General features: G+C 44.0%; 1 protein-coding gene across 1 annotated transcript in view; it reads left to right on the top strand.

Annotated features, from left to right (window-relative positions):
* Positions 1-22,214: 22,214 nt before the first annotated feature.
* PLEKHA6 (pleckstrin homology domain containing A6) overlaps positions 22,215-24,877 on the top strand; it is a 111,735-nt gene continuing 109,072 nt past the window's right edge. Inside the window, 1 exon segment of the mRNA XM_044288408.1 lies at positions 22,215-22,238. Within this exon segment, the coding sequence (XP_044144343.1) occupies positions 22,230-22,238 (9 nt within the window). The 5' untranslated portion in view covers positions 22,215-22,229.

The raw sequence follows: 24,877 nt of genomic DNA, 5'->3' as shown, positions 1-24,877 counted from the left end.
AGGAGCTTCGCAGCAGAGGCAGCACGAGCCGGCACATCGAATACCTTCCGAAGAGAAGCAACAAAACCGGAAAACTCGGCAACCACCGGATTGTTGTTCTCCCATAAAGGGCTGGCCCAGGCCAAGGCCTTGTCCGAGAGCAGCGAGATCAAGAAGCCCACCCTTGATCTCTCAGTAGGAAAGGCATGTGGCAGCAACTCGAAGTAAATGCCCACCTGGTTAAGGAAACCTCGGCACTGAGTTGGCTCTCCCCCAAAGCGCTGTGGAAGGGGGGCAGAACCGGTCATACCCTGAAACACCACAGGCGCAGCAACAGGTGTCAGGGTAGACTCTGGCGCAACAACCGGAGCGGCAGTAGGAGCGGGCCCAGGAGCGACAACCGACCCATCGGCAACGGAAGCTAAATGAGCCGTGCGTTCAAGCAGGGTTTGCAACGCCACAGCGAACCGACCCAACAGGTGATCCTGCTGATCAAGTCTGGCAACCAGCGTAGGTAGCGAGGGTGGCCCTGTACCGTCAGAATTCATGGCTTGGTCCTAATGTCATGGAACCATGAACCAGACGTACAACAAGAGATAAGTGGAAAATAAGAAGGTTTTATTGAAGAGCAAGCCGTAGCAAAGTCCGAACGGATGGCTAAACCGAAGCAGGGTCTTGCGGAGACAGAGGTCAGGAACCAGAAGGGTAGTCAGACGAAGCCAGGAACAGGAACCAACGGGGTAGTCAGACGAAGCCGGAATCAGGAACCAACGGGGTAGTCAGACGAAGCCGGAATCAGGAACCAACGGGGTAGTCAGACGAGGCCAGGATCAGGAACCAGAAGCAGCAGCAGTCTTGGAAGCATGTGAACACAGGAGGACCAAGCAAGGAACTGAAGCCACAGACCTCCTATATATATGAGCTAGGCATCCAGCTCCTCCCAGTGGGAAGGAGGAGCCGCAGGGTGGGAGGCTACAAGAAAACCCAGAAACCAAGATGGCCGCCAGCACATGTCAAACGAAGGGAACAGCAAGGAGGTAAGACCATGACAGTGATGCTTTCCATTTTTCATATATGTACTGTACATTCATTGACAAAAAAAAAAAAACGCACCCAGATAGATTGCTGAAAAACAGTGTGGTCAGATTAGACATTGAGTCTCGCCACAATAAGGTGTCATTCCTTCCTGCCCTATAAAAAGGCTATTTTTGGGTAGTGTGATTAGAGATCGGTAAGACATTCCTCTACAATGCACTCAAAGACATTTTACCCAGTATATATACATACTGTGGTGCTACCCCCATCTAGTGGTGGAATGTGTGTAATGCACCTGACAGCCTGGTAACAGGGATTTCACATAAGAAAGAAATACAACATGACATTACATATGACATAATAAGCTTTTGCAGTGCCCACGTACACTAGTGCAATGACCCCCACAATCTTTCTCACCATATCCATGGCAAATCCCTGTGTGTAGATTCTCCAAAGATTGTCTATTGGCAGTCCAAGGCCTCTTTCAAAAAGATGATTGGAATAGTGAACAGTGATGGTCAGTTCACAGTGTTCGCCAGCGAACACATGCGGGCTGCCATCTTGACTCACCCATCCGGCGATGCACAGGTAAGCCCTTACCTGTGCCTGTGCCGGGAGCCGGTCTGAAATCAAATGTGGTCACCGGGAGCAGGCAGTTCCAAGAACAGCCGTCAGAGGCCTTCATCGGGCTGTTCTCGGAACTGCCTGCTCCCGGTGACCACATTTGATTTCAGACTGGCTCCCGGCACAGGCACAGGTAAGGGCTTACCTGTGCACCGCCGGACGGGTAAGTCAAGATGGCAGCCCGCATGTGTTCGCTGGCGAACACTGCGAACTGACCATCACTGATGGTGAACACAGACAAATTTGCATGGTCTATTTTCAGGACCATGCATGGAGCTAGCGGATTGTCCTGGCGGATGATGAGGCAATCATTTATTAGTATTTACATTGCAAATAATAAAAAAAACTGAATTAGATGCTTGGACAGTAGGAGCGATATAGAATGAAGTATTATGTACAATCGTATGTGTTATTTTATGTGCAGTATATGTAATCTCCATAAAACATTGACTTGGTAGGTTTTACCACTCTGTAGTGTTGATGACTTGTGCTGTCAGGAAATGTTGGGGGAAATCGTTTGTAGTAATTGTCATGCTTGGTGCGTGAGAACATGGAAAGAATTAATAATAATACCAATCAGCTTTCTATGCAGTAGGCGAATTATATACCTAAGTAGTCAGTGAAGGTTACACGTGTAGACGCAGTATTCACAATCAGCAGAATTTCTCCTGGTAATATAAAAATGGCCACATTTCTAAGAGATCTTTTCTCACCTCTCCTAATGTTAATAGTTATAGTTTGAGCAGAGCGGTAGCTGTGAGCGGTTTACGAAAAAGGAAAGTAACTTAAAGACAGTCAGATCTAAAAATTATTTTCCAATGAAATATGGATGCAAATTCATTACAGTAAATGTATCATTTTCTTTATTTTTCAGTTCTATTTTCTTTGCATTATGATGGAGGCAGCCTTTATGGCTATGCTTTACCATAGGCTCCTTAGTGAGAATGTAGTGAGCATGCTCTGTGAGGAGCTGAGATGCATTGGTGTGATCCTGTGTCATCTGCCTCCAGCTGTATAAAGGTGTTACCTCTCATTTTAATCCCACCCGCTGAAGATAATGAGGTGACTCTACACAACTGGAAGTGTCAGAAGCCAGTGTGAAACTGCAACGTTACAGAAAACATATTTAAATATAAATTGATTGTTATGTTTTTTTTTTATAACTTGATTTAATCAATGTCTCATTTTCTGAAGATAGATTCCCTTAAAAAAAAAAAAAATTTTTAATAGATGAAAAGCATTGTGTTCTGGATATGGGATGGGCAATCACCTCCCAGCAAATTACTACATTATTTTTTTTTTATTATTTTGCAAGGTGTGCAAGGGTGAACTGTTATTTTTTTATCAACTATTTTAATGGGATAATCTCTGGCTGGAAATGTTTATAAGAACATTCTCGTGTTACCCCTGTGTATAGGGCTACACTATATCTGCCTCTTCCTACAGGGAATTCTTTGACTGCATCATTAAGGGTCATTCTCCAGGTGTTACATTTTATGGGGTTTTTGCAAGATCTGCAAAAATTTGGCCAAAGGTTAAAGGCCATAAAATAATATAATAAAATAATAATATATTTAAAAAAAATGTATATAAAATAAAAAAAATAAGAGATCCACTACTCATCTGCTAAATCCCCACTGTCACAGCACCTCCACCCTGGTACAATTGGTTTTGTGTATGTGTACTGTGCTATGACCTGCCCATCTCTCCATATGACCACTGCAGCCAATAAATCACTGTCCTCAGTGGTCTCTGGCCATACACTGCTGAATCTAGCGATTGGGTACAGCACTCACACAGGTAGATGAGCACATCATCATTGCATCACGATAACCAAGGACAAGTGGGTAAAGGAGTACGCAGATCTTACAGGGCCTCATAGTAAAAGTTAGTATACTTGGCATAAATACATTATGAATCCCCCTATTCAGCTCTATGTTTGCAGCTTCCCTAAGTGTATTATAAAACTGTCTGCCTTAAGCCACCACTACGGCGAGCTCAATTGCATAGGAATTTATACACTTACCATTAACTACAATGAAAGCCGTAAAAGCCCTTCGCACTGAGTTCCCCTAAGTGGCAGCTGCGTGAAAACGCAATGTTTTCATGTCGGGAACAGAGAAAGGAGTTCATCGCTGTGCCTTCCTCCCCCCAGGCGCCATATCATTCAGATGGTCTGCCTCAATAGAAGGTGTGCTGAGTGCCAGTGGGACCACCAGAGGGGCAGCGCTGGAATGGTGGGGGGTATGGGTTCTTGTCCCCACCAAATACTGACTCATCTCAGAAATCCCCTTCAGTGAATTACTCTCTAACAAGCACTTCTTATACTGGAAATCTATGACTGACCATTGCATGCTGGTATACATCACAGTATGGTATTATTATTCAGTGCTCAATGGGGGTATTCAGTCACTGTCACGTCGCAGTCGCAGCATGTCGCATGTTGCAGTGCGACACCATAGACTGCCATTATAAAAATTGTCGTGCGACATTGGTGCAACAAAATGTCACGCGACAAATGTCGTCGTGTAGACCTAGCCTAACCCCTATCAGACCTCAGATCAGCCCTTTATTAACCCCTATTAGACCTTAGATCAGACCTTTATTAACCCCTATCAGATCTCAGATCATACCTTTATTAACCCTATAAGACCTTTATTAACCCCTATCAGACCTCAGATCAGACCTTTATTAACCCCTATCAGAGCTCAGATGAATAAAATAAAAAGCTCCTCACCTCTCCTGCGCCGCGGCTCCTCTTCATCTCCGGGTCCGGTGTCTCGCTCCCCTGTCTTCTCCGGCCCGCGCTGCTCTGTCACCTGACAGCGTGCAGTGTCAGGTCATAGTGCGCGCACTACGTCCTGATGCTGTAGGGGGTCAGGACAGTGCAGCGCGGGCCCCATCAAAGACGACCAGGGAGGGTGAGTATCAGAAGCGCTTGCTGCACTTCTTCCCCGCTCCTGGCACCCGATGCATACTAGTGCGTGCTTCCATAAGGGAAGTGCTCACTAGTATTTGCTTTATACGCATTAACGGTATATCGGCAAGCTTAGAGGCCGATACCGATAATGTACAAAATCCTGAATATCGGCCGATAATATCAGTACCTTCCGATAATCAGCTGATCCCTAATTTCTGGCAATTTTCACTTAGGTGCCTCTATAGGAGTTGAAAAACTCCTGAAGAAAAACACCTATTTAAAATTTTATAATAAAACAAATTCTAAAAAAGTTGCAAAAAAATGGCATTAAATATCTATTCATTCATATTTTAGTACAGAAATGTAACAAACAATTCAGACAGGAGGCATGAGGACTCTGTTCACAAGAGCTTACACTCTATGAGGTCAGGCAGGTCAGGTTTTTCTGCTTTTCTTATAAAGTAGTCAGGTGCAATCTCTCAGTCAGTCAACCAAGAAGGACATTGGAATACATTTCCTGTCAGTCTCCCAAAGGGATCATTAATAGATTTCTGCTCTGGAGATCTGATACAACATTCTCAGCAAATTGTCATTTAAACCAATGGTCTTTTTCTTAGGATGATGTCAGAATGAATTGAGGCCCGACAAACCACATTTCACCAATGTGATCTACGCAACTGTATCTATGACATATCAGAAGATTATTTTAATTCAACATCCCATTTAAGCATTAGATAGGTTTCCGCCGTCATGCAATTACGGTAGAAATGCCAGTTCATCAAAGCCTAAAAATGTATTTTATCTATAGCCATATAATGAAATCTCCACTTCTTATCCGCAGGACGTTTGTAACTTACTATATTTTTATAGCAGTTTAAGCTCCGTTTTTCTCATTTCGAGGTCCATATCTCCTGTACAGACATAGGGGCACATTGAATAAGAGCGGATTTTTAGACTCCGGCCTTAATAAAGCCCTGTGCTGGCGGTGGATCTGCCGCAGTTATGTAGAGGCACCGGCCTCTACATAACTTTGTCAGTTCCACTGCCGCTTCTAAATGTAAGACAGCTTCCTTGTTGTCTTAAATTTAGACCATTTTCCACTCCTGAAACAGGCGTAGAAAATGGCAAATGAGACGGGCATCCTGGTCTATCCCCTTCCTCACCCACACCACGCCTGCTTTATTAGACCTGGCATGAGCGGGGATAAGTTACAGATTGGTTTAGTGTGCTTATTTGCTGATGATGTTACATGGAAGTCTATGGGAAATATTAAACACAGCACACACAATTTTTTTTTTTTGTAGTGCATTTTTTTATAACTTTAGGTGAATGCCATTTCTTTGAAATCACATCAAGCTCTGGGCCTGGTGTTTTTTTTTTTTTATCTTTGTATGGTCCGGGTTCCGGTCTGGGTACCAAACATGCCGATTTTTCTCACGCGCGTGCAAAACGCATAAAAATGCTTTGCACTCGCTGTGAAAAATCGTGCATGTTCCCTCAACGCACTTGCATCTTTTCCCTCAACGCACCCACAACGCCCGTGTGAACCCAGCCTTAAAGGGTTTTCCAAGTTGTACTTGTTATGGGCCAAGTGTAGGGACATGGATAAAAAAATAAAGACATTTTTGCTCAACTTCCCAGCCCCCCCCCCCCCCCCCCCCGATTCAACACTGCCGCTCGGTCCCCTCCACTGGGCTGCAGCAGTGAAGTATCATTTTGTTGCAGTGGTGACTTCAGTATACCACTGCAGCCAAACACTGGCCTCATCAGTGTACGGCATGAGACTGCTGAGGCGAATGAATGACTGCAGCTGTAATGTCACCATGGCTGCCAAAACAATGTACCACTGCTACAGCCCATTAGAGGGGACCGAGCTACGATGCTGGATCTGAAGGGGATGTATGTGAGTTAAGTTTTTTCTTTATTATTTCAACTCCATCCGTGGAGTTGGCCTGTTATTAATTAATGGAAAATTCCTTTAATAAATTCCCTCCACCCAGTATACAGTAAGTTCCTCCCTCTAAGGGTCCATTCACATGTTCGCAAATGAGTCTGCATCCATTCATTCTCAATGGGGCAGGACTGGATGCGGAGAGCACACTATGTGCTTTCCGCATCCGCATTTCCAGAGCGCGCCCCCGATCTTCCGGTCCGCAGCTCCGGAAAAAATAGAGCATGTCTTATTCTTGTCCACAATTGCAGACAAGAATAGGCAGTTCTATGGGGGTACCGGCTGGGTGTATTGCAATTTTCGGATCTGCAATACACTACGGATGTGTGAATGGACCCTAATGGAAGCTGCAGCCAGCCTCAATGTTACACTTAAAAGGGACCTATAATCTCTCTTGTCGCTTTTAGCAGTCATTGCACCTCCCTTGTAATAACAATTTATTCTTATGACTCTATGTTGTGTGATTCCTTTATTATTCCTGCTAGAAGTTATGAATGAATTACTAACAGTGTGCAATGAAGTCAAGCTGAGTGTTACCAATTGGGGTTGTGACCTTGCACAGTCTGACAAAGGCAGCACTGATTACATACTGGCAGACAGTACAGGGACACCCCCAACTGGTAACACCCAAATGGACATTACAAACTAATAGCAATTAATTTGTAACTTCTAGCAGGAATAATAAAGAAATGAAACATCATAGGTTCACAGGAATAGATGCTCCAGAATTGTTATTAAATGGGGAATTCAGGTCCTCTTAAGATTTATGTCCGTGCATTAGATTTTAAGTTCTTCATCAGAGAAACAATGCTCCAATTGCTATAAAGATGCTCTGATGCTCCCTTTCCCTTGTGCTGCTGCATTGCGCAGCTCAAGGTCTGTTTGTGACGTCACCAGGTTTTATATGAGTATGCTAGGTGGAGACTTCCGCCTAGCAAGGAGCCTAGTGACATCACTGGCACAAAAAGGGTGGTGTATAGTGCTGTTCTGGGCGGTTTTAGAGGTGGGTATCACTAGTACGCGCCTCTAAAACTGCCCAGAACAGCGCTATACATTGCCACTTTGTGCTAGTGACATCAGTGGCCTCCTTGCTAGGTGGAAGTCCTTGCCTAGCATACTAATGTGAAGCCTGGTGCATCACCGGCTCACAACAAACAGACCTTGTGCTGTGCGATGCAGCACAAGGCAAAGGGAGCATCGGAGCAATAAATACTATGAAATACTATGATGCTCCTACATGGAGTGAAGGGGAGGTTATATCCGAGTTCAGCCCTGAACCTGCTAAACCCCTTTAAGAAATGAATAAAGTACAGTATTTTGAGCCCATATAGAGTTTATATTGGACCATTCGGACTCTGTTCTGGCTGGCTGGTCTCATCAGAACCTAGTTCTATAATGGATCTATTCTTGGGTAGGTGTTTGTATCGTTGGGTGTGTACTGTGTAGTAGCTGAGTATGAGAAGCGCCAAAATTCCTTTTGTAAGTTTGTCAAGCTCACGCCATCCCCCACCCACACAAGTACATTATGTCTTGGAATGGAGCATGTCAAATTGTTTTGTAGCAACCAGTCAAGAGTCTATTTTGTCAGATGTCACTAATGTAATTGTGTACAGATACGCATAAGCATGTTTTATATTCAAATGCCACCTCTCTGCAGGCTTTTCAGTAGGACATAAACAATGTGATAACTTGTCTGCACTTGTAAGTGCTGGTCCTGCTTATCTCAGTCTGTCATTTCTCCGAACGCTCACACTGCTGTTTTGGGAGGTGATTTCAAAGTGTCCCTGATCAAACCTACAGCAAGATCAGAGCTTGCAGTTACGCTGGGAGGATCAGCATGTGTGTCAGGATTTACAGCCTGGACTGATTTATGAGCCACTCTGACACCTGGTATTTACAGACAACAACATGGCTCCTCCTTGCTTAGAAATGTAAAAACTGACAGTAGAATGCTGACCTCCCAACTGTCCTGGATCTGGTGGGACAGTCCCGGATTTCAGTGGCTGTCCCGTGGTCTCGGGGCGACTGAGGTATGTCTGGCTCTCAAATGTCTAGGAGACTAGGGATGAGCGAATCGACTTCGGATGCTTCATCTCAAGTCAATTCGCATTAAAACTTAGTTGTAATACTGTAATACTGTACAGAGCGGGAGCTGAAGTTATTACTTTGCGAAGTCTCAAAAGAATTTGTATAATAACTTTGTGAATTAATTATTACTGCAAAAAACCTTGATAAAGAACTAGGGTTCAGTTGCAAGGTACCACTTGGAGTAATAATTAGTTCACAAAGTTATTACACAAAGTATCGTGAGACTTCGTAAAGTAAAAATGTTGTCTCATCGGAGCCAATACATTCTAATATTGTACGGAGCTCCCGCTCTGTACAGTATTACAATATAGTTTATGTGAATTGACTTCAGATGAGGCATCCGAAGTCGATTCGCTCATCCCTAGCAGAGACAATTAATTGCAATGGTGAACTGGCAGCGCTCCCCAGTAGGCACAGTGTGGTCACACATCCCTGCTGGACTTTGTAGGAGGAGCGTGCAAACCTAGGAATCGGCCTGTGTGCTCTTCCTACGCAGCCCACCAAGCACGCTGTGTGTGTAACTGGATCATGCCTGCTGGGGATTATATTTACAGTTTATTTCATTTTTTTTTTAACAGTACGGGGTGGGGGGGGGGGCAATGCTGAAAGGGGGGGCATAACTACTGTGAAATAGACACTACTGTACAATATGGACATAAATACTATAAAGGGGCACAATGTGGACATAACTACTGTGGGAGCACATAATAGGGGAAAAATTACTTTGAAAGCAGTACAAATTGGGCATAGCTACTGTAAGGAGGCACAGTGTGGGCATAACTATTGTAAAGGTGCACAATGTGGGCATAACTACAATAAATAGAACACAGTATGAGTATAACTACTGTGAGGAGTACAAAATGTGGGCATGACTACAGTAAGAGGGCCATAACTACTGTGAAAGGTACACAATGTGTGCATAACTACTGTGAGGGGGCTCAATGTGGGCATAACTACTCTAAAAGGGGCACCACTGTAAGAGGAATATAACTACTGTGAAAGGGGCACAATGTGGGCATAACTAATGTGTGGGGGCAGAATGCAGGCAAAACCGCTATGTGAGGGCACTAAGGGGACATAACTACTGTCTGGTCGAACAAAGGGGGAATAATTACCATGTGGGTACACTAAGGAGACTAGGTAGGATTGGGTGTGTACAGATAGGCATTGGGCGGAGTTAGAGTCAGGGGTGGGATTCAAATTTTTAAGAACAGGTTCCCTACTCAACAGTGGACACGTGGCATGACGACACATGTTTAGATAAATACATAATCCATATATATGCAACACACATAAATACACCATATACATGGTACACATACATAAAAACACCATATATACACTACACACACATACCACCCAACTTTTAAAAAGCCTAATGCCTCTTTCACACGGCCGTTGCAGAAACATGTGCGGGTGCGTTGCGGGAACACCTGCGATTTTTCTGCGCAAGTGCAAAACATTGTCATGCGTTTTGTACTCGCGTGAGAAAAATCGCTCATGTGTGGTACCCAAACCTGAACTTCTTCACAGAAGTTCAGGCTTGGGATCGTTATTCTGTAGATTGTATTATTTTCCCTTATAACATGGTTATAAGGGAAAATAATAGCATTCTGAATACAGAATGCATAGTAAAATAGCGCTGGAGGGGTTAAATTTTTTATTTTTTTTTAAATTAACTCACCTTAGTCCACTTGTTCGCATAGCCGGCATCTCCTTCTGTCTTCATCTTAGCTGTGTGTAGCAACAAGGACCTTCGGTGACGTTACAGTCATCACATGATCCATCACCATGGTAAAAGATCATGTGATGGATCATGTGATGACTGTGACATCACTGAAGGTCCTTGTTGCTACACACAGCTAAGATGAAGACAGAAGGAGATGCCGGCTACGCGAACAAGTGGACTAAGGTGAGTTAAATTATTTTTTTTATTTTTTTTAACCCCTCCAGCATTATTTTACTATGCATTCTGTATTCAGAATGCTATTATTTTCCCTTATAACCATGTTATAAGGGAAAATAATTATGATCGGGTCTCCATCCCGATCGTCTCCTAGCAACCGTGCGTGAAAATCGCACCGCATCCGCACTTGCTTGCGGATGCTTGCGATTTTCACGCAACCCCATTCATTTCTAAGGGGCCTGCGTTACGTGAAAAACGCAGAATATACAGGGAGTGCAGAATTATTAGGCAAGTTGTATTTTTGAGGATTAATTTTATTATTGAACAACAACCCCATGTTCTCAATGAACCCAAAAAACTAATTAATATCAAAGCTGAATATTTTTGGAAGTAGTTTTTAGTTTGTTTTTAGTTTTAGCTATTTTAGGGGGATATCTGTGTGTGCAGGTGACTATTACTGTGCATAATTATTAGGCAACTTAACAAAAAACAAATATATACCCATTTCAATTATTTATTTTTACCAGTGAAACCAATATAACATCTCAACATTCACAAATATACATTTCTGACATTCAAAAACAAATCAGTGACCAATATAGCCACCTTTTTTTGCAAGGACACTCAAAAGCCTGCCATCCATGGATTCTGTCAGTGTTTTGATCTGTTCACCATCAACATTGCGTGCAGCAGCAACCACAGCCTCCCAGACACTGTTCAGAGAGGTGTACTGTTTTCCCTCCTTGTAAATCTCACATTTGATGATGGACCACAGGTTCTCAATGGGGTTCAGATCAGGAGGCCATGTCATTAGATTTTCTTCTTTTATACCCTTTCTTGCCAGCCACGCTGTGGAGTACTTGGACGCGTGTGATGGAGCATTGTCCTGAATGAAAATCATGTTTTTCTTGAAGGATGCAGACTTCTTCCTGTACCACTGCTTGAAGAAGGTGTCTTCCAGAAACTGGCAGTAGGACTGGGAGTTGAGCTTGACTCCATCCTCAACCCGAAAAGGCCCCACAAGCTCATCTTTGATGATACCAGCCCAAACCAGTACTCCACCTCCACCTTGCTGGCGTCTGAGTCGGACTGGAGCTCTCTGCCCTTTACCAATCCAGCCACGGGCCCATCCATCTGGCCCATCAAGACTCACTCTCATTTCATCAGTCCATAAAACCTTAGAAAAATCAGTCTTGAGATATTTCTTGGCCCAGTCTTGACGTTTCAGCTTGTGTGTCTTGTTCAGTGGTGGTCGTCTTTCAGCCTTTCTTACCTTGGCCATGTCTCTGAGTATTGCACACCTTGTGCTTTTGGGCACTCCAGTGATGTTGCAGCTCTGAAATATGGCCAAACTGGTGGCAAGTGGCATCTTGGCAGCTGCACGCTTGACTTTTCTCAGTTCATGGGCAGTTATTTTGCGCCTTGGTTTTTCCACACGCTTATTGCGACCCTGTTGACTATTTTGAATGAAACGCTTGATTGTTAGATGATCACGCTTCAGAAGCTTTGCAATTTTAAGAGTGCTGCATCCCTCTGCAAGATATCTCACTATTTTTTACTTTTCTGAGCCTGTCAAGTCCTTCTTTTGACCCATTTTGCCAAAGGAAAGGAAGTTGCCTAATAATTATGCACACCTGATATAGGGTGTTGATGTCATTAGACCACACCCCTTCTCATTATAGAGATGCACATCACCTAATATGCTTAATTGGTAGTAGGCTTTCGAGCCTATACAGCTTGGAGTAAGACAACATACATAAAGAGGATGATGTGGTCAAAATACTCATTTGCCTAATAATTCTGCACTCCCTGTAGAGCATGCTGCGATTTTCACGCAGTGCGGGTGCAATGCATTCAACTCACGCATCGCATCCGCGTGGAATACTCGCCTGTGTGAAAGGGGCCTAAGTAGCTAAACTACGGAATGGAAGTACTCATCTCCAGCTGCCACTGTACTGAACAACCGGATCTGGAAAACCCGAGGGGAACTGGCTGAATCCCATGCCTGGTTAAAAGGATATAAAAAATTCCATGGCGTGCTATGCGCACTGCTGCTATTGTCCCTCTTTGTAATTTTTAAGGGTTGGGAGTAGGGGTAAGCGAATCGACTTTGGATGAAACATCCAAAGTTGATTTGCATAAAACTTCGTTCCAATATAGTACGGAGCAGGAGCTGCGTACAGTATTAGAATGTATTGGCTCCGTACCTTGGAACCGAACCCGAGTTTGGGAAATGGTTTTTTACAGTACAAATTAATTTATGAAGTTATTATGCGAAGTCTCACGAGACTTCGCGAAGCAATAACTTCGGCTCATCAGAGCCAATACATTCTGCTCCTGCTCCGTACAGTATTGGAACAAAGCTTTATGTGAATCGAGTTCGGATGTTTCATCCGAAGTCGATTTTTTCATCTTTAGTTGGGAGGTATGGAAATGATCTGCATCTATACTATAATGCAGTAAGGACAACAACCACCTCACCAGGATTCAAACCCAAATAAATGCCTTTTAGGCGACTCAACCACCTTCAATGGCTGTCGGACAAATGCAGCCAACAGCTATTCCTCCTGACCAAACCATACACAAGAACTATCTGTTCTGCCGAGCATGCATGTGTTCTCAATGGGGAGAGGGGAATAAGCCAATGCCACACATTGCTTATGAACGTGTGAACCCCACTAAACTGAGGAACCTATCAAACAACCCCCCAAATCTCATCTTGGCTCCTTGAGAGTGTTACATACGTTATTGGGGTGGGCTACACCCATTTTGAATCTTTTAGTTTTGAGTGGTTAGGCTTTATATGAAAGATATCCAACATCTTGCCCGCTGTGACCAATACTTGACATACAGGGGTGTTCCAGAAAATGAAAAATTGTTTGCATCAGTGTTAGAGGGCTTAAAAACATAAACGAAAGATATAGAGACATCACTTCCATATATCCTGCTGCTCTCTACTTTCGGCCCCTGTCTCAACATGCCTTGAAATGCCCATCGTTGGCTTGGGTGTGCCACTGCCAGCAGTGGGCAATCAATGGAGGTGAGTATCTCTTCCTTTGTGTTTTTAAGTCCCTCTAGCACCAAAGTACAAAATATTTTTATTTAGCTGGCAATATAACGTACTGAATTGTCAGTAGACAAAATATGAAAATGCATTTATTTTACACACTTAGATAGCGCTGCTATGCTTCACAGCAGTTTACAGATACCAGACTGTCCCCAATGGGGCTCACAATCTAAGTTCCCTATCAGTATGTCTTTGGAGTGTGGGAGGAAACCCAACCAAAGACAGGGAGAACATACAAACTCCATGCAGATGTTGTTGTGGTTGGATTTGAACCTAGGACCCCAGCGCTGCAAGGCACCAGTGCCAACCACTGAGCCACTGTTTTTATTTTACCGCTGCAGCCTGTCATTAAAGCTAATTTAAGCAACCAGTTGTATTTATGACTGACAGAACCAGATCTTGTCTGTGAAAAACATCCCTGTGGGAAATCAACAGTGCTATCTGTGTGTGGGGGATATATCAGAGATATTAAGTGTAATACAGAGTGCTAGTAAGTGCATGTTATCCATGGTGGGTGTGCTGTAAAGTTCAAATATGCTGCATGTCGTGTGTCCTGAGCAATGCGTGTAATGTGTGCGTGTGCGTGTGTGTCCAGCTGTGCTTGGCTTGTTATTTGAGAATAATTGTAGACCTGGCTGCAGTCCCACTCATAGACTGCCTGTGGGGTCCACTGATTATCCAACGTATTTAACCCTGTGGTCATTTTCTGAGTCCTTCAAAAGTGCATCATAGAAGGTCATTCAAATACTGTGTTGATTCTTCATGTCAACAAGTATATATACGGTATATACTTTCTTGGGGCTAGATGCATAACCTTTAAATATATTTGCAATTTACATTTCAGTAGTATTTGTCAGATTTAAGGTCAAAGATACGCCAACAACCTGCCAAAAACCCATTGCCGGGATTAAAAGAACAAATGCAGTAAAATATACACTCTCCTAATGTAATGAATACAGATTGCAAACTAGCAGTTTCGAAAAAGAAAAGAAAGTTGTGCCTCTCGTGCCTCCAGTTGGAAGCTAGATATACTATAAGTCAATGATCAACCTTTCATACCAGCCTTGAAACATACAGTAATTTAGGCTTATGGCTAAGCCAGTACCTCACCTGCAGCTGTTTCAGGATGATTACCCTTCATCAGTGCAGAGCAGTGAGAGCTGCCAAAGCTTGCTGAGAGGCCTTTGTTGGGGATCTGGAGGTTACTTTTTCTCCTTCTTGTGGAGAGCATTTTGTAGGCATAATAAGGCTACTTTCACACTGGCGTTTTGGCTTTCAGTTTGTCCAATCTGTTCAGGGTTCTCACAAGCGGTCCAAAACGGATCAGTTTTGCCCTAATGCACTCTGAATGGAAAAGGATTCGCTCAGAATGCATCAGTTTGCTCTGTTCCATCTCCATTCCGCTCCGGAGGCGGACACCAGCTTGCAGCGTTTTGGTGTCTGTCTGAGGAAACTGAGCCAAACAGATCCGTCCTGGCACACAATGTAAGTCAATAGGGACGGATCCGTTTTCTATGACACATCTGGCACAATAGAAAACGGATCCATCCTCCATTGACTTTCAATGGTGTTCAAGACGGATCCGTCTTGGCTTTGTTAAAGATAATACAAACTGATCCATTCAGAACGGATGCAGACGTTTGTATTATCTGAACTGATCCGTCTGTGCAGATCCATGACGGATCCGCACCGAACGTGAGTGTGAAAGTAGCCTAAGGAGTCCTATAGGCTAATTTGCATAACATTTTCCCAGAGAAGCATTGCATGGCCTCCTTATGCCTACTAGGCACTCTCCACAAGGGAAAGTAACATTCCCAGTATCCCTGACAAAGATCTGTCACTCAGCTAGGTTAATTCTCTCTGCTCTGCAATGATAAAGGGCAATCACCTGATACAGCTGTCTGTAGATCGTACCCTTTGCTTCGGCTGAGAGTTGCCATTTGTCCCAGTCCCTTGCAGGAGCCTCGGCCCCGGAGGGATAGGGAATGGTTTGTGGCGGGCTTTTCTCTTATGGAGAGGGCCTGCGATAGACCGCAACCTAGTGCACGTTTTTTTGTGTGGTACGCAGCACGATTTTGTTGCACGGGGTGAGAAAGCACTATACGGGTTGGTCTTTCAATATAAAAAAAACTGTCTGGAGATGAGGTACTGGCTTCACTATAATCGTAAACTATGTCTCAAGGTCTGTCTAAAAAGTCAAACATTGACTTATAGAATAGCTACCTGCCAATTGGTGGCACTAGACACACGGCTTTCTTATCTTTTTGGAAAGGGATAATTAGCTATTTTCTCAGAGCAGCATTGCCTGACCTATATGAGTACTTAATCCTACTAGGCACTCCCCCAAGCAGAAATAGTACCGCTCAGATACCCCCAACAAAGGCCTCTCTCTCAGCTAAGCCAATTCTTTCTAGTGTGAACTGATGAGGTGCAGTCATCCCAAAAGAGCTGCCTGCAGATGAGTTACTGACTTATCTAAAATCCTAAATTATGTCTTATGGCCTGTCTAAAAGGTTGAACATTAAATTATAGTATAGCTACTTTACAACTGGTGGCATCAGAGGCACAGCTTTCTTTTCTTTTGGAAAAGTGATAATTTGCATAACATTTTCCCAGGGGAACATTGCATGGCCAATAAGATTCCTTACACTTAGGTGCTCTCCACAAGGAGAAATAGTAACCTATGGATGAATACAGATTAAAAAGTCAAATATTCTACATACAGATGAACTTTATGTTGGAAAGGAAACACTGGGCCACTTCTGGCACCAGTTCTGTCACCACAATACAGTGATAAGCTGATATCTATACACATGGAGTATAAAGATAGTAATATCATAGTAAAGTAGCAGCACAAAGAAAATAGTCACGGTGACCTCACAGTGCAGGGGGGATGTACACAGTGAGCCCTTAATATGGGAATAATGTGGCATGATGTCACTGAACAGGCATAATCAACACAGTGATGTAACACAAGGCTTATTTATACAGGGATAATGCACACAGTGATGTCAGAGTACACTGATAATGAGCATGGTGATGTCCCAGGACAGAGATAATAAATCCTGGTATTCCGTTCTTGTGGCTTAGGGTCCAGGGGCAACTACAACTCTGTGGCTTATTAATAACAGAAAAGAATCCTTCCACATCTCTAAGACACTAAAGGGATTTGCTAAAGGTCACAAATGCCATGAAAGCATTGTGACCTTTACCAAAACTTTTGTTCTCAGGGTGATAAGCCACCACTAGAGGAGTAGGTGTATTTCTCCCTCCTATTCACAACACGTGCACATTTGGTCAAGTCATGGAGAAGTCCTGAAAACCACAGATAACCCTTATTTGTGTCACCATGAGCAATGCCATATGACCAAATCAAAGCTCCTACAATGACAAAGTCAGTTTCTTGTGCTGTAAATCCAGGAAGTAAGCAGAAATGGATCCCGTTAGATGTATTTGTCTGGAATAATTGTGAAACTGTTTTTACTGATTCTTGCATGCCATGTTCTTTATACACATCTGACCCACTTTTCGTTATGTTTACAAGACTGGATGTCGGGTCACATTTATATTACAAGAGCAGCTTTGCTTTGCTGAGATTTTTTATAAATTTAAACATAAGCATAATTTGAAACTCCTGGACAAATTCTGCAGCATGGCCCTCTGCACCCCCTACAGTTATGCCTCATATTTGACAAAATGGTCTACAATTCTACCAATAGATAAAGATATTAAAGGGGTTGTGCAGCAATATATATTGATGACCTATTGTCAGAATAGAACATCAATATCAGATCGGCGCGGGTGCCATAGCCAGCAACCCACGCCGATTAGCTGTTTGAAGAGGAGGGGGCGCTCCATGGGAGCACCGTTTCCTGGTCATTACCCTACACATCGTCTCCTGTGGGAGTGGTGGCATAGTGTAATTGCAAGTACTTGCTCCATTCAAGTGAATGAAGCGAGCACTTGTCATTACACTGCACCGCTGAATCTTCCAAGACGACAGGCAGTGTAAGGCCTCATGCACATGGCCGTTGTTTTAGGTCCGCATTCAGCTCAGAATAGGCATTTATATTGAAGGCTGTCCATGCCGTTCCGCAAATTGCGGAAAGCGCACGGACACCATCCGTGTTTTGCGGATCCACGATTTGCGGACCGCAAAACACACCACGGTCGTGTGCATGAGGCCTAATAGACGCTGCCTACTCTTCAAACAGCTGATCAGGGTCGGACCCCCGCCGATCTGATATTGATGACCTAGCCTAATGATAGGTCATCAATATAAAACCCCTGCACTACCCCTTTTAATAAAGATAACATGATTTACATCTGAATATAAAAAAATCACCAGTCTCTGGGTTGTCCCTTTATGTGACTATTACTGATATTTTATGTAGTTTATTGTGTAGTTTTTTAGATTTTGTCTGTTTTTGGAATAGCTAGGTAACAGCCAGGATGGCTACCAGCTTAGCTACAACAAGGGTTTGTGTGGTACAGCTTTCCCAAATTCCTGAATGGCCAGTAAGCTTATATCAGTAGTAATACGTCACAGGAACTGAACTTGTATTTTCTCCTGGAGATGTTTTTGCTAGTCCACCGACTGGTTTCTCAATTTGAAAGCCAATCGGATGACTAGAGAAATGTCTTCAAGAGAAAGGTCCAGTAGCTGTGACTTATTACTAGTGATATACCATGACCTGGATGAATGAGAACCTTCACAGACACATGCCAATAATCTGACTTGTGCAGCATACCATCCAACTTTTTGGATGGTCAAGAGGGCCTGATGTGGCATACGATTGTTGGGAGGGAAACATTCCCTCCCGGCAAGGACCGCTGCTATTACATGCAGCGATCTCCTCCACAGCATGGGGAGGAATGATCACTATGCCATTGCTCGTCTCCATGATGTATAGTGGTTTGCCGGCAGCAGATCATTATTAGACACCATGGTCTGCCTCCTACAAACCATAACATGTCAAAAGAATTGGATTGGCCCATGAACGGGCAATCGGCGGCAGTGTTACACTGCCAGATGATTTTAAACAAACGTTCATGTGAATGCTCGTTAGCGATTATCTGCCAAAAAAATCGAGCAGTGTAAGGCTCCATTCACACGTCTGCAATTTCGTTCCGCATGTTGCGGAACGGAATTACAGACCCATTCATTCCTATGGGGCAGCACAACGTGCTGCCCGGACACGGAATTGCGGATCCACACTTCTGTTCCGCCAAAAAATAGAACATGTCCTATTCTTGGCCACAATTGCGGACAAGAACAGGCATATTCTATTCCGTGTTTTGCGGATCTGCGGCTCCGTGGATCCGCAAAACACGTTGCGGACGTATGAATGGAGCCTAATACAGGCTTTACACCTCATTGTGTGAAGGATCCAATTACTTAATGCTTTCTAAATGCTGTTAAGAACAGGTCAGGTCCTATTTTGCCTAAGGTAAAAACATAACCTTGTTTTCACACCTTCTCTTAGGAGTGGCAATCTCCCCTTCCTTTCTTCAGCCCTTAGGCTCCATTCACACGTCCGCAACCTGTTTTGTGGATACACGGAGCCACGGATCCGCAAAACACGGAAAGCGGCAATGTGCGTTCCGCATTTTGCGGACCGCACATTGGCGATACTAATAGAATATGCCTGTTCTTGTCCGCAAATGCGGACAAGAATAGGACATGTTCTATTTTTTTGCGGAAACGGAAGCACGGATGCGGAAGTGCGGATCCGCAAATGTGGATGCGGACAGCACATTCCGGCCCCATTAAAAATGAATGGGTCTGCACCCGTTCCTCAAAATTGCTGAACGGATGCGGATCCATTTTGCAGACGTGTGAATGGACCCTTAGGGAACTATGTTATAGTTAAAGAGGTTGTTCGGGTTCAGAGCTGAACCTGGACATATCCCCATTTTCACCCAGGCAGCCCCCTGGCATTTTCTGGAGTTACGGTGACGAACCGGGCTCTCCATAGGGCTAAAGCCCACCCATCAGAGCCGGTGATGTCACTAAACACACTGCTGGGCGGAAGCCTCCGCCCGGCAGTGTGTTATTGTACATAAAAGATCGCTTGCCCTGCACGATCCAGCGCAGGGCAAGGGAGCGCATCGGAGCATGAAATCAGCTCTGAACCCGGACAACCATTTAATAGTTCAGGTTTTCATTGTTATTACGGCCTCCAATATAAGGCTGACTGTTATTATTTGTCATTATTCCAGAGTCTTCACCAATTGTATGCAAGCATGTATATATGCCTTTTGTGCCACTTTGTGTGGCAAATGTAATTTGCCTTAAACTTAAATTAAAAAATATTTTTGGGGGGAAAAACTAGAACAGGTCAGGCAAGATGGCAGCCCTCTTAATCGTATTCAGAAAATAGAATAAATAAATCTGCCACCAGAAAATAAAAAGAGATTAGAAAAAAAGGATATGCGTTACTATTTGGTGAGGCGGGTATAAGTTCTGTTATTTTTTACAGCATGTTCAGCCCCTTGGGCAGCTTTATTTTCTTATGCTGGAATATCCCTTTAAATATCAGCACCTAAACTTATCTGATTATAGACATTTTAAGGTTCAAATTGCACCAAATTAAAAAAAACCATATAATTTGAGGTGTAATTGGCAGGCATGTGTGCAGTGATACCTTCTCTCTCCTATATTTCTATATAGTTGATCAGACTTGTTATTCAGGCGCCAGGAAATCTGCGTGACAACCCACCTGCCCAAGAAACAAAATATAACTAAGAAATAGGGAGGAAAACTCAAGGCCTTAGGCCTCCTGCACACAGTGCGCCCCGTGCACGAACACCGACCGTGGGGAAGCCGCAGCGGATCGCGGACACATTCACTTTAATGGGTCCGCGATCCGCCCGTTCCGCAAGAAGCTAGGACATGTTCTATCTTTTTGCGGAACGGAAGTACGGGATGAAACCCCACGGAAGCACTCCGTAGTGTTCCGTTCCATGCTTCCGTTCCCCACCATTCCGCATCTCCAGATTTGCGGACCAATGGAAGTGAATAGGTCGGCATCCGTGATGCCGAATGCCCACGGAACAGCGAACGTGTATTGCGGATCTGTATTATGGAAACGGGCAGCACATGTTCGTGTACAAGAGGCCTTAGGCCTGTATTACACTGGCGAGGGTCAGCCACATCATCGCTTTTTTTAGAAACGCTCGATCTGCCACTGATGGGGCAAACAAATTTTTTACACAAGCTAAAAAAATAATCATTTGCCGGCAACAGATCGTATTGTTTAATTGTGCTCTGCTGCTGCCAAATAATGATTCTGTACCTGGGACGAATGATCACATTAGCAAGCACTGCTCCCCATACTGTGGAGGAGATAGCTCCATGTACAGTATTAGCAGTGGTCTCCTTCACTTACGAGCAGGCGATTGTCAGGAAGAAAAGCTTCCTTCCCGACACTCGTAATACTCATCTGCAGCCCTAATACAGCCCTTACGTACCTGAAACATGAATGTCCTTTCTAAATTAAGCAAACATACTAATTCTACGAGACAGAAATAGAATAATGTCCTGAAAATAAGGCGTTTTGGCTTTCCATTTGTGAGATCCGTTCAGGGCTCTCACAAGCTGGTCCAAAACGGATCAGTTTTGCCCTAATGCATTCTAAACGGATAAGGATCTGCTCAGAATGCATCAGTTTGCCTCCGTTCCATCTCCATTCCACTTTGGAGGCTGACACCAGAACGCTGCGTGCAGCTTTTTGGTGTCCATCTGACGAAGCGGAGTCAAATGGATCCGTTCTGACACACAATGTAAGTCAATGAAGACGGATCCGTTTTCTATGACACAATCTGGCACAATAGAAAACGGATCCATCCCCCATTGACTTTCAATGGTGTTCAAGACGGATCCATCTTGGCTATGTTACAGATAATACAAAACGGATCCGTTCAGAACGGATGCAGACGGTTGTATTATCTGAACGATTCCGTCTTGGCTATGTTACAGATAATACAAACGGATCCGTTCAGAACGGATGCAGACGGTTGTATTATCTGAACGGATCCGTCTTGGCTATGTTACAGATAATACAAAACGGATCCGTTCTAAATGGATGTAGACGGTTGTATTATCTGAACGGATCCGTCTTGGCTATGTTACAGATAATACAAACGGATCCATTCAGAACGGATGCAGACGTTTGTATTATCTGAACGGATCCATCTTGGCTATGTTACAGATAATACAAACGGATCCATTCAGAACGGATGCAGACGTTTGTATTAACTGAACGGATCCATCTTGGCTATGTGACAGATAATACAAATGGATCCGTTCTGAACGGATGCAGACGGTTGTATTATCTGAACGGATCCGCACCAAACGCGAGTGTGAAAGTAGCCTAAAGCGTATCGTCCTGCTTCCCCAGCCAGCACACAAGAGTGATAGGAGAAATAAGTGCATTGTGTAATTGTTATGTAAAAAGATGAAGAATGTGGAGGAGGGGCAGTGACTAATACAATGGTGAAGGAGAGGGTGGTCAGGGAGCAGCGACAATGGACAGAAAAGATTTCTTTGTGCCAGACATAATTAGTAGAGGATAAAAGTCTTGGAGAGATCAACTACAGATGCCACAGAGGCTTAGAAGCTCCGGGTCAAATCTCTGGACGACTTTCCCTTTATAATATGCTTGTGGTAAGTATACGGTGATTTGTAAGCACATGTCAGCGGGCTTGTTTTTGTAAAGTACATCTAATGCAATACTTGATTTTTTTTCATACTGAAAATTACTTTTTTTAAGGATTTATTATGTAAATATTGTATTTATATATTTCTTAGTTTGAACAGGGTTTAGCGCTGAAGTGAACCAATCCATTGCTCCAGATATGTTCTGCTATATTTCTTCAAATCTGGAGCATCTTAGGTATCATATGCAGTGGCGTAGCTAGAAATGACTGGGCCCCACAGCAAATTTTTGAATGGGGCTCCATCCCACAGTCATTTTTTCGCAACCCCTTCCTTTCATGCCGCCCCCATTCCTGTGGCTAGTAAAGATCGCCCTCTCAGACCAGGGCCGGCAGCTGTTCCATCAGTTTATACTGTCACTATATTATTATTGTAATACTGTTGAGGGGGCCCTGACAAAATCCTTTAGTCCTCCTCCTCCTGGATGGGCCCCTTCTGGGTCAGGGCCCCAAAGCAGCCACTTCCCCTATAGCTACGCCCCTGATCATATGGAAGCATATGCTGTTAGATGTGTTCATGGCAGAGAACATTCATGTGTCTGGATCAGGAGCTATTCGTTGCTGATTTCAGTAAGTTCATTTGCAGCCATTGTCCAGGCAGATTAATGGTTCATTGTCCTAAGCTGTCGCCCAGTTGATAAGTAATCATGTATGTTGCTGTCTTTTCTTCTTGTTTTCTGAACCTGAATGTTATCTATGGTTCTCTGCTAAAGGGGTTGTGCATGTATTGATGAACTTTGCTCAGGCCAGGTCATCCATATCAGATCGGAAGGGGTCCGACTCCTGGCACCCCTGCCAATCAGCTGTTTGTAGAGGCAATGGTGCTCCTGGTGCACGGCATCCTCTTCAATGCTTACTTTCACTTTCATGGTGCTGTACATCAAGAGGGGTTATACATACATAATATAAAAAATACAAATACAATGAAACTGTTAACAGACGGGTACAGAGGGGAAGAGGTCCCTGCCTGCGAAAGCTTAAAATCTACAAAATGTGAATGAGAGGAACAGATGTAATTACGCTGCACTGCCACTACAATCTATAGGGTGTGCAGGTAAAGTCAGACCCCCTGCCGATCTGATATTATCCCACTGCACGACCCCTTTAAAGTAGTTGTCTTAACTTCTCTTTATGCTGCCTGATGTTCAGGCAGATTATCGCGAATGGGTGTTCGTAGGAACGTTTGTTAGTGTTAATCTGCCAGTGTAAAGGTGCCGCCGAGTTACTAGATGAACGAGCAAAACGCTTATTCATAGGATAATATGATCGTTCCCGTGGACACCTAAATCATTGTTTGCTCGCAGCAGGTCGTGCCGTCTAAACAGCACTCTGGCAAGCAATGATTGTGTATTGGGATGAGCAATGGCATTAGTGATCGCTCCTCCCCATACTGTGGAGGAGATTGCTGCATGTAAATAAAGATGTCTCCTTCACTGACGAGCAAGCGATGCTTCCTTCCCGACAATCGCTTAATACATGGGCCCATGTAAAGGGGCCTTAAAGAGGTTTGGCAAGAGTCTTATATTGATGATCTATACTCTGGATATAGGTCATCAGTATGTGATTGGCCGGAGTCTGACACCCAGGACCCCCGCCAATCAGCTGCTTGAGAAGTCATTGGCGCTCCTGTGAGCACCGCGGTCTTCTCACAGCTTTTCCTAGGCCATTGACGACACATTCATTAGTCACGTAGCCTAGGCACAGCTCAGCCCCATAGAAGTGAATGGGTACCGCGCGCAGCCGCTGTATAATGTATGGCGTTGTGCCTGGTAAGCGCTGAGAGAGCCATGGAGCTCACAGGAGTACCAGTGACTTCTAAAACAGCTGATCGGCGGGGTCACAGGTGCCAGACCCCTACTGATCAGATACTGATGACCTATCAAGAGGATAGGTCATTAAAATTAAATCTTGGAAAACCCTTTTAAAGAGGACCTGTCACATGTCTGTTATAGTAACTTCTTGCATTCCCCATGTAATAACCATTCTGGAGCCTCTATTCTTATGACTCTATGTTGTGTCGTTCTTGTATTATTCCTGTGAGAAGTTTACAAATAAGTTGATAGCAGTCTGCAATAAAGGTACTGCTGAATGTTACCAGTAGTGGGTGTGTCTGACTCTGTCCAATCAGTGCTACTGGTGTCAGAATGTGCAGGGACACGCCCCCAACTGGTAACACCAATCTGTGCATTTATTGGAAACGGCTGGCAATTTATTCATAAACTTCTAGTAGAAATAACAGAGGAATGGCACAACATAGAGCCATAAGAATAGAGGCTCCAGAAGTTTTATTACATGGGGAATGAAAGTAGTTACCAGAGACGTGAAAGGTCATCTTTAAGGCTCCTATACACATTAGACTATCTATCTGCAAGGCAGGCTATCTACTGTGTACTGTATGTGGGGCCTCCAGATGATGTCAGGGGAAAGAAGAATCAAGTTGAATTTCAGTGCCCATTTTATTTTTTGTTCTAGCAGGAGATAAGCCACCACCAGAAGTGTCAGGCAACAGCCTTCTCCTCTTTGCTGAACATCAACGTGCCTTAGAGAGTCGGGAGAAATAGCCGTCGGCTGAATGTGGGCATGGCCCAC

The sequence above is a fragment of the Bufo gargarizans genome, chromosome 3 (genome assembly GCF_014858855.1).
Source record: "Bufo gargarizans isolate SCDJY-AF-19 chromosome 3, ASM1485885v1, whole genome shotgun sequence".
In the NCBI taxonomy this organism is placed as follows: domain Eukaryota; kingdom Metazoa; phylum Chordata; class Amphibia; order Anura; family Bufonidae; genus Bufo; species Bufo gargarizans.
Note: the sequence above shows the minus strand (reverse complement) of the source record. Positions and strands in the feature narration are given on the sequence as shown.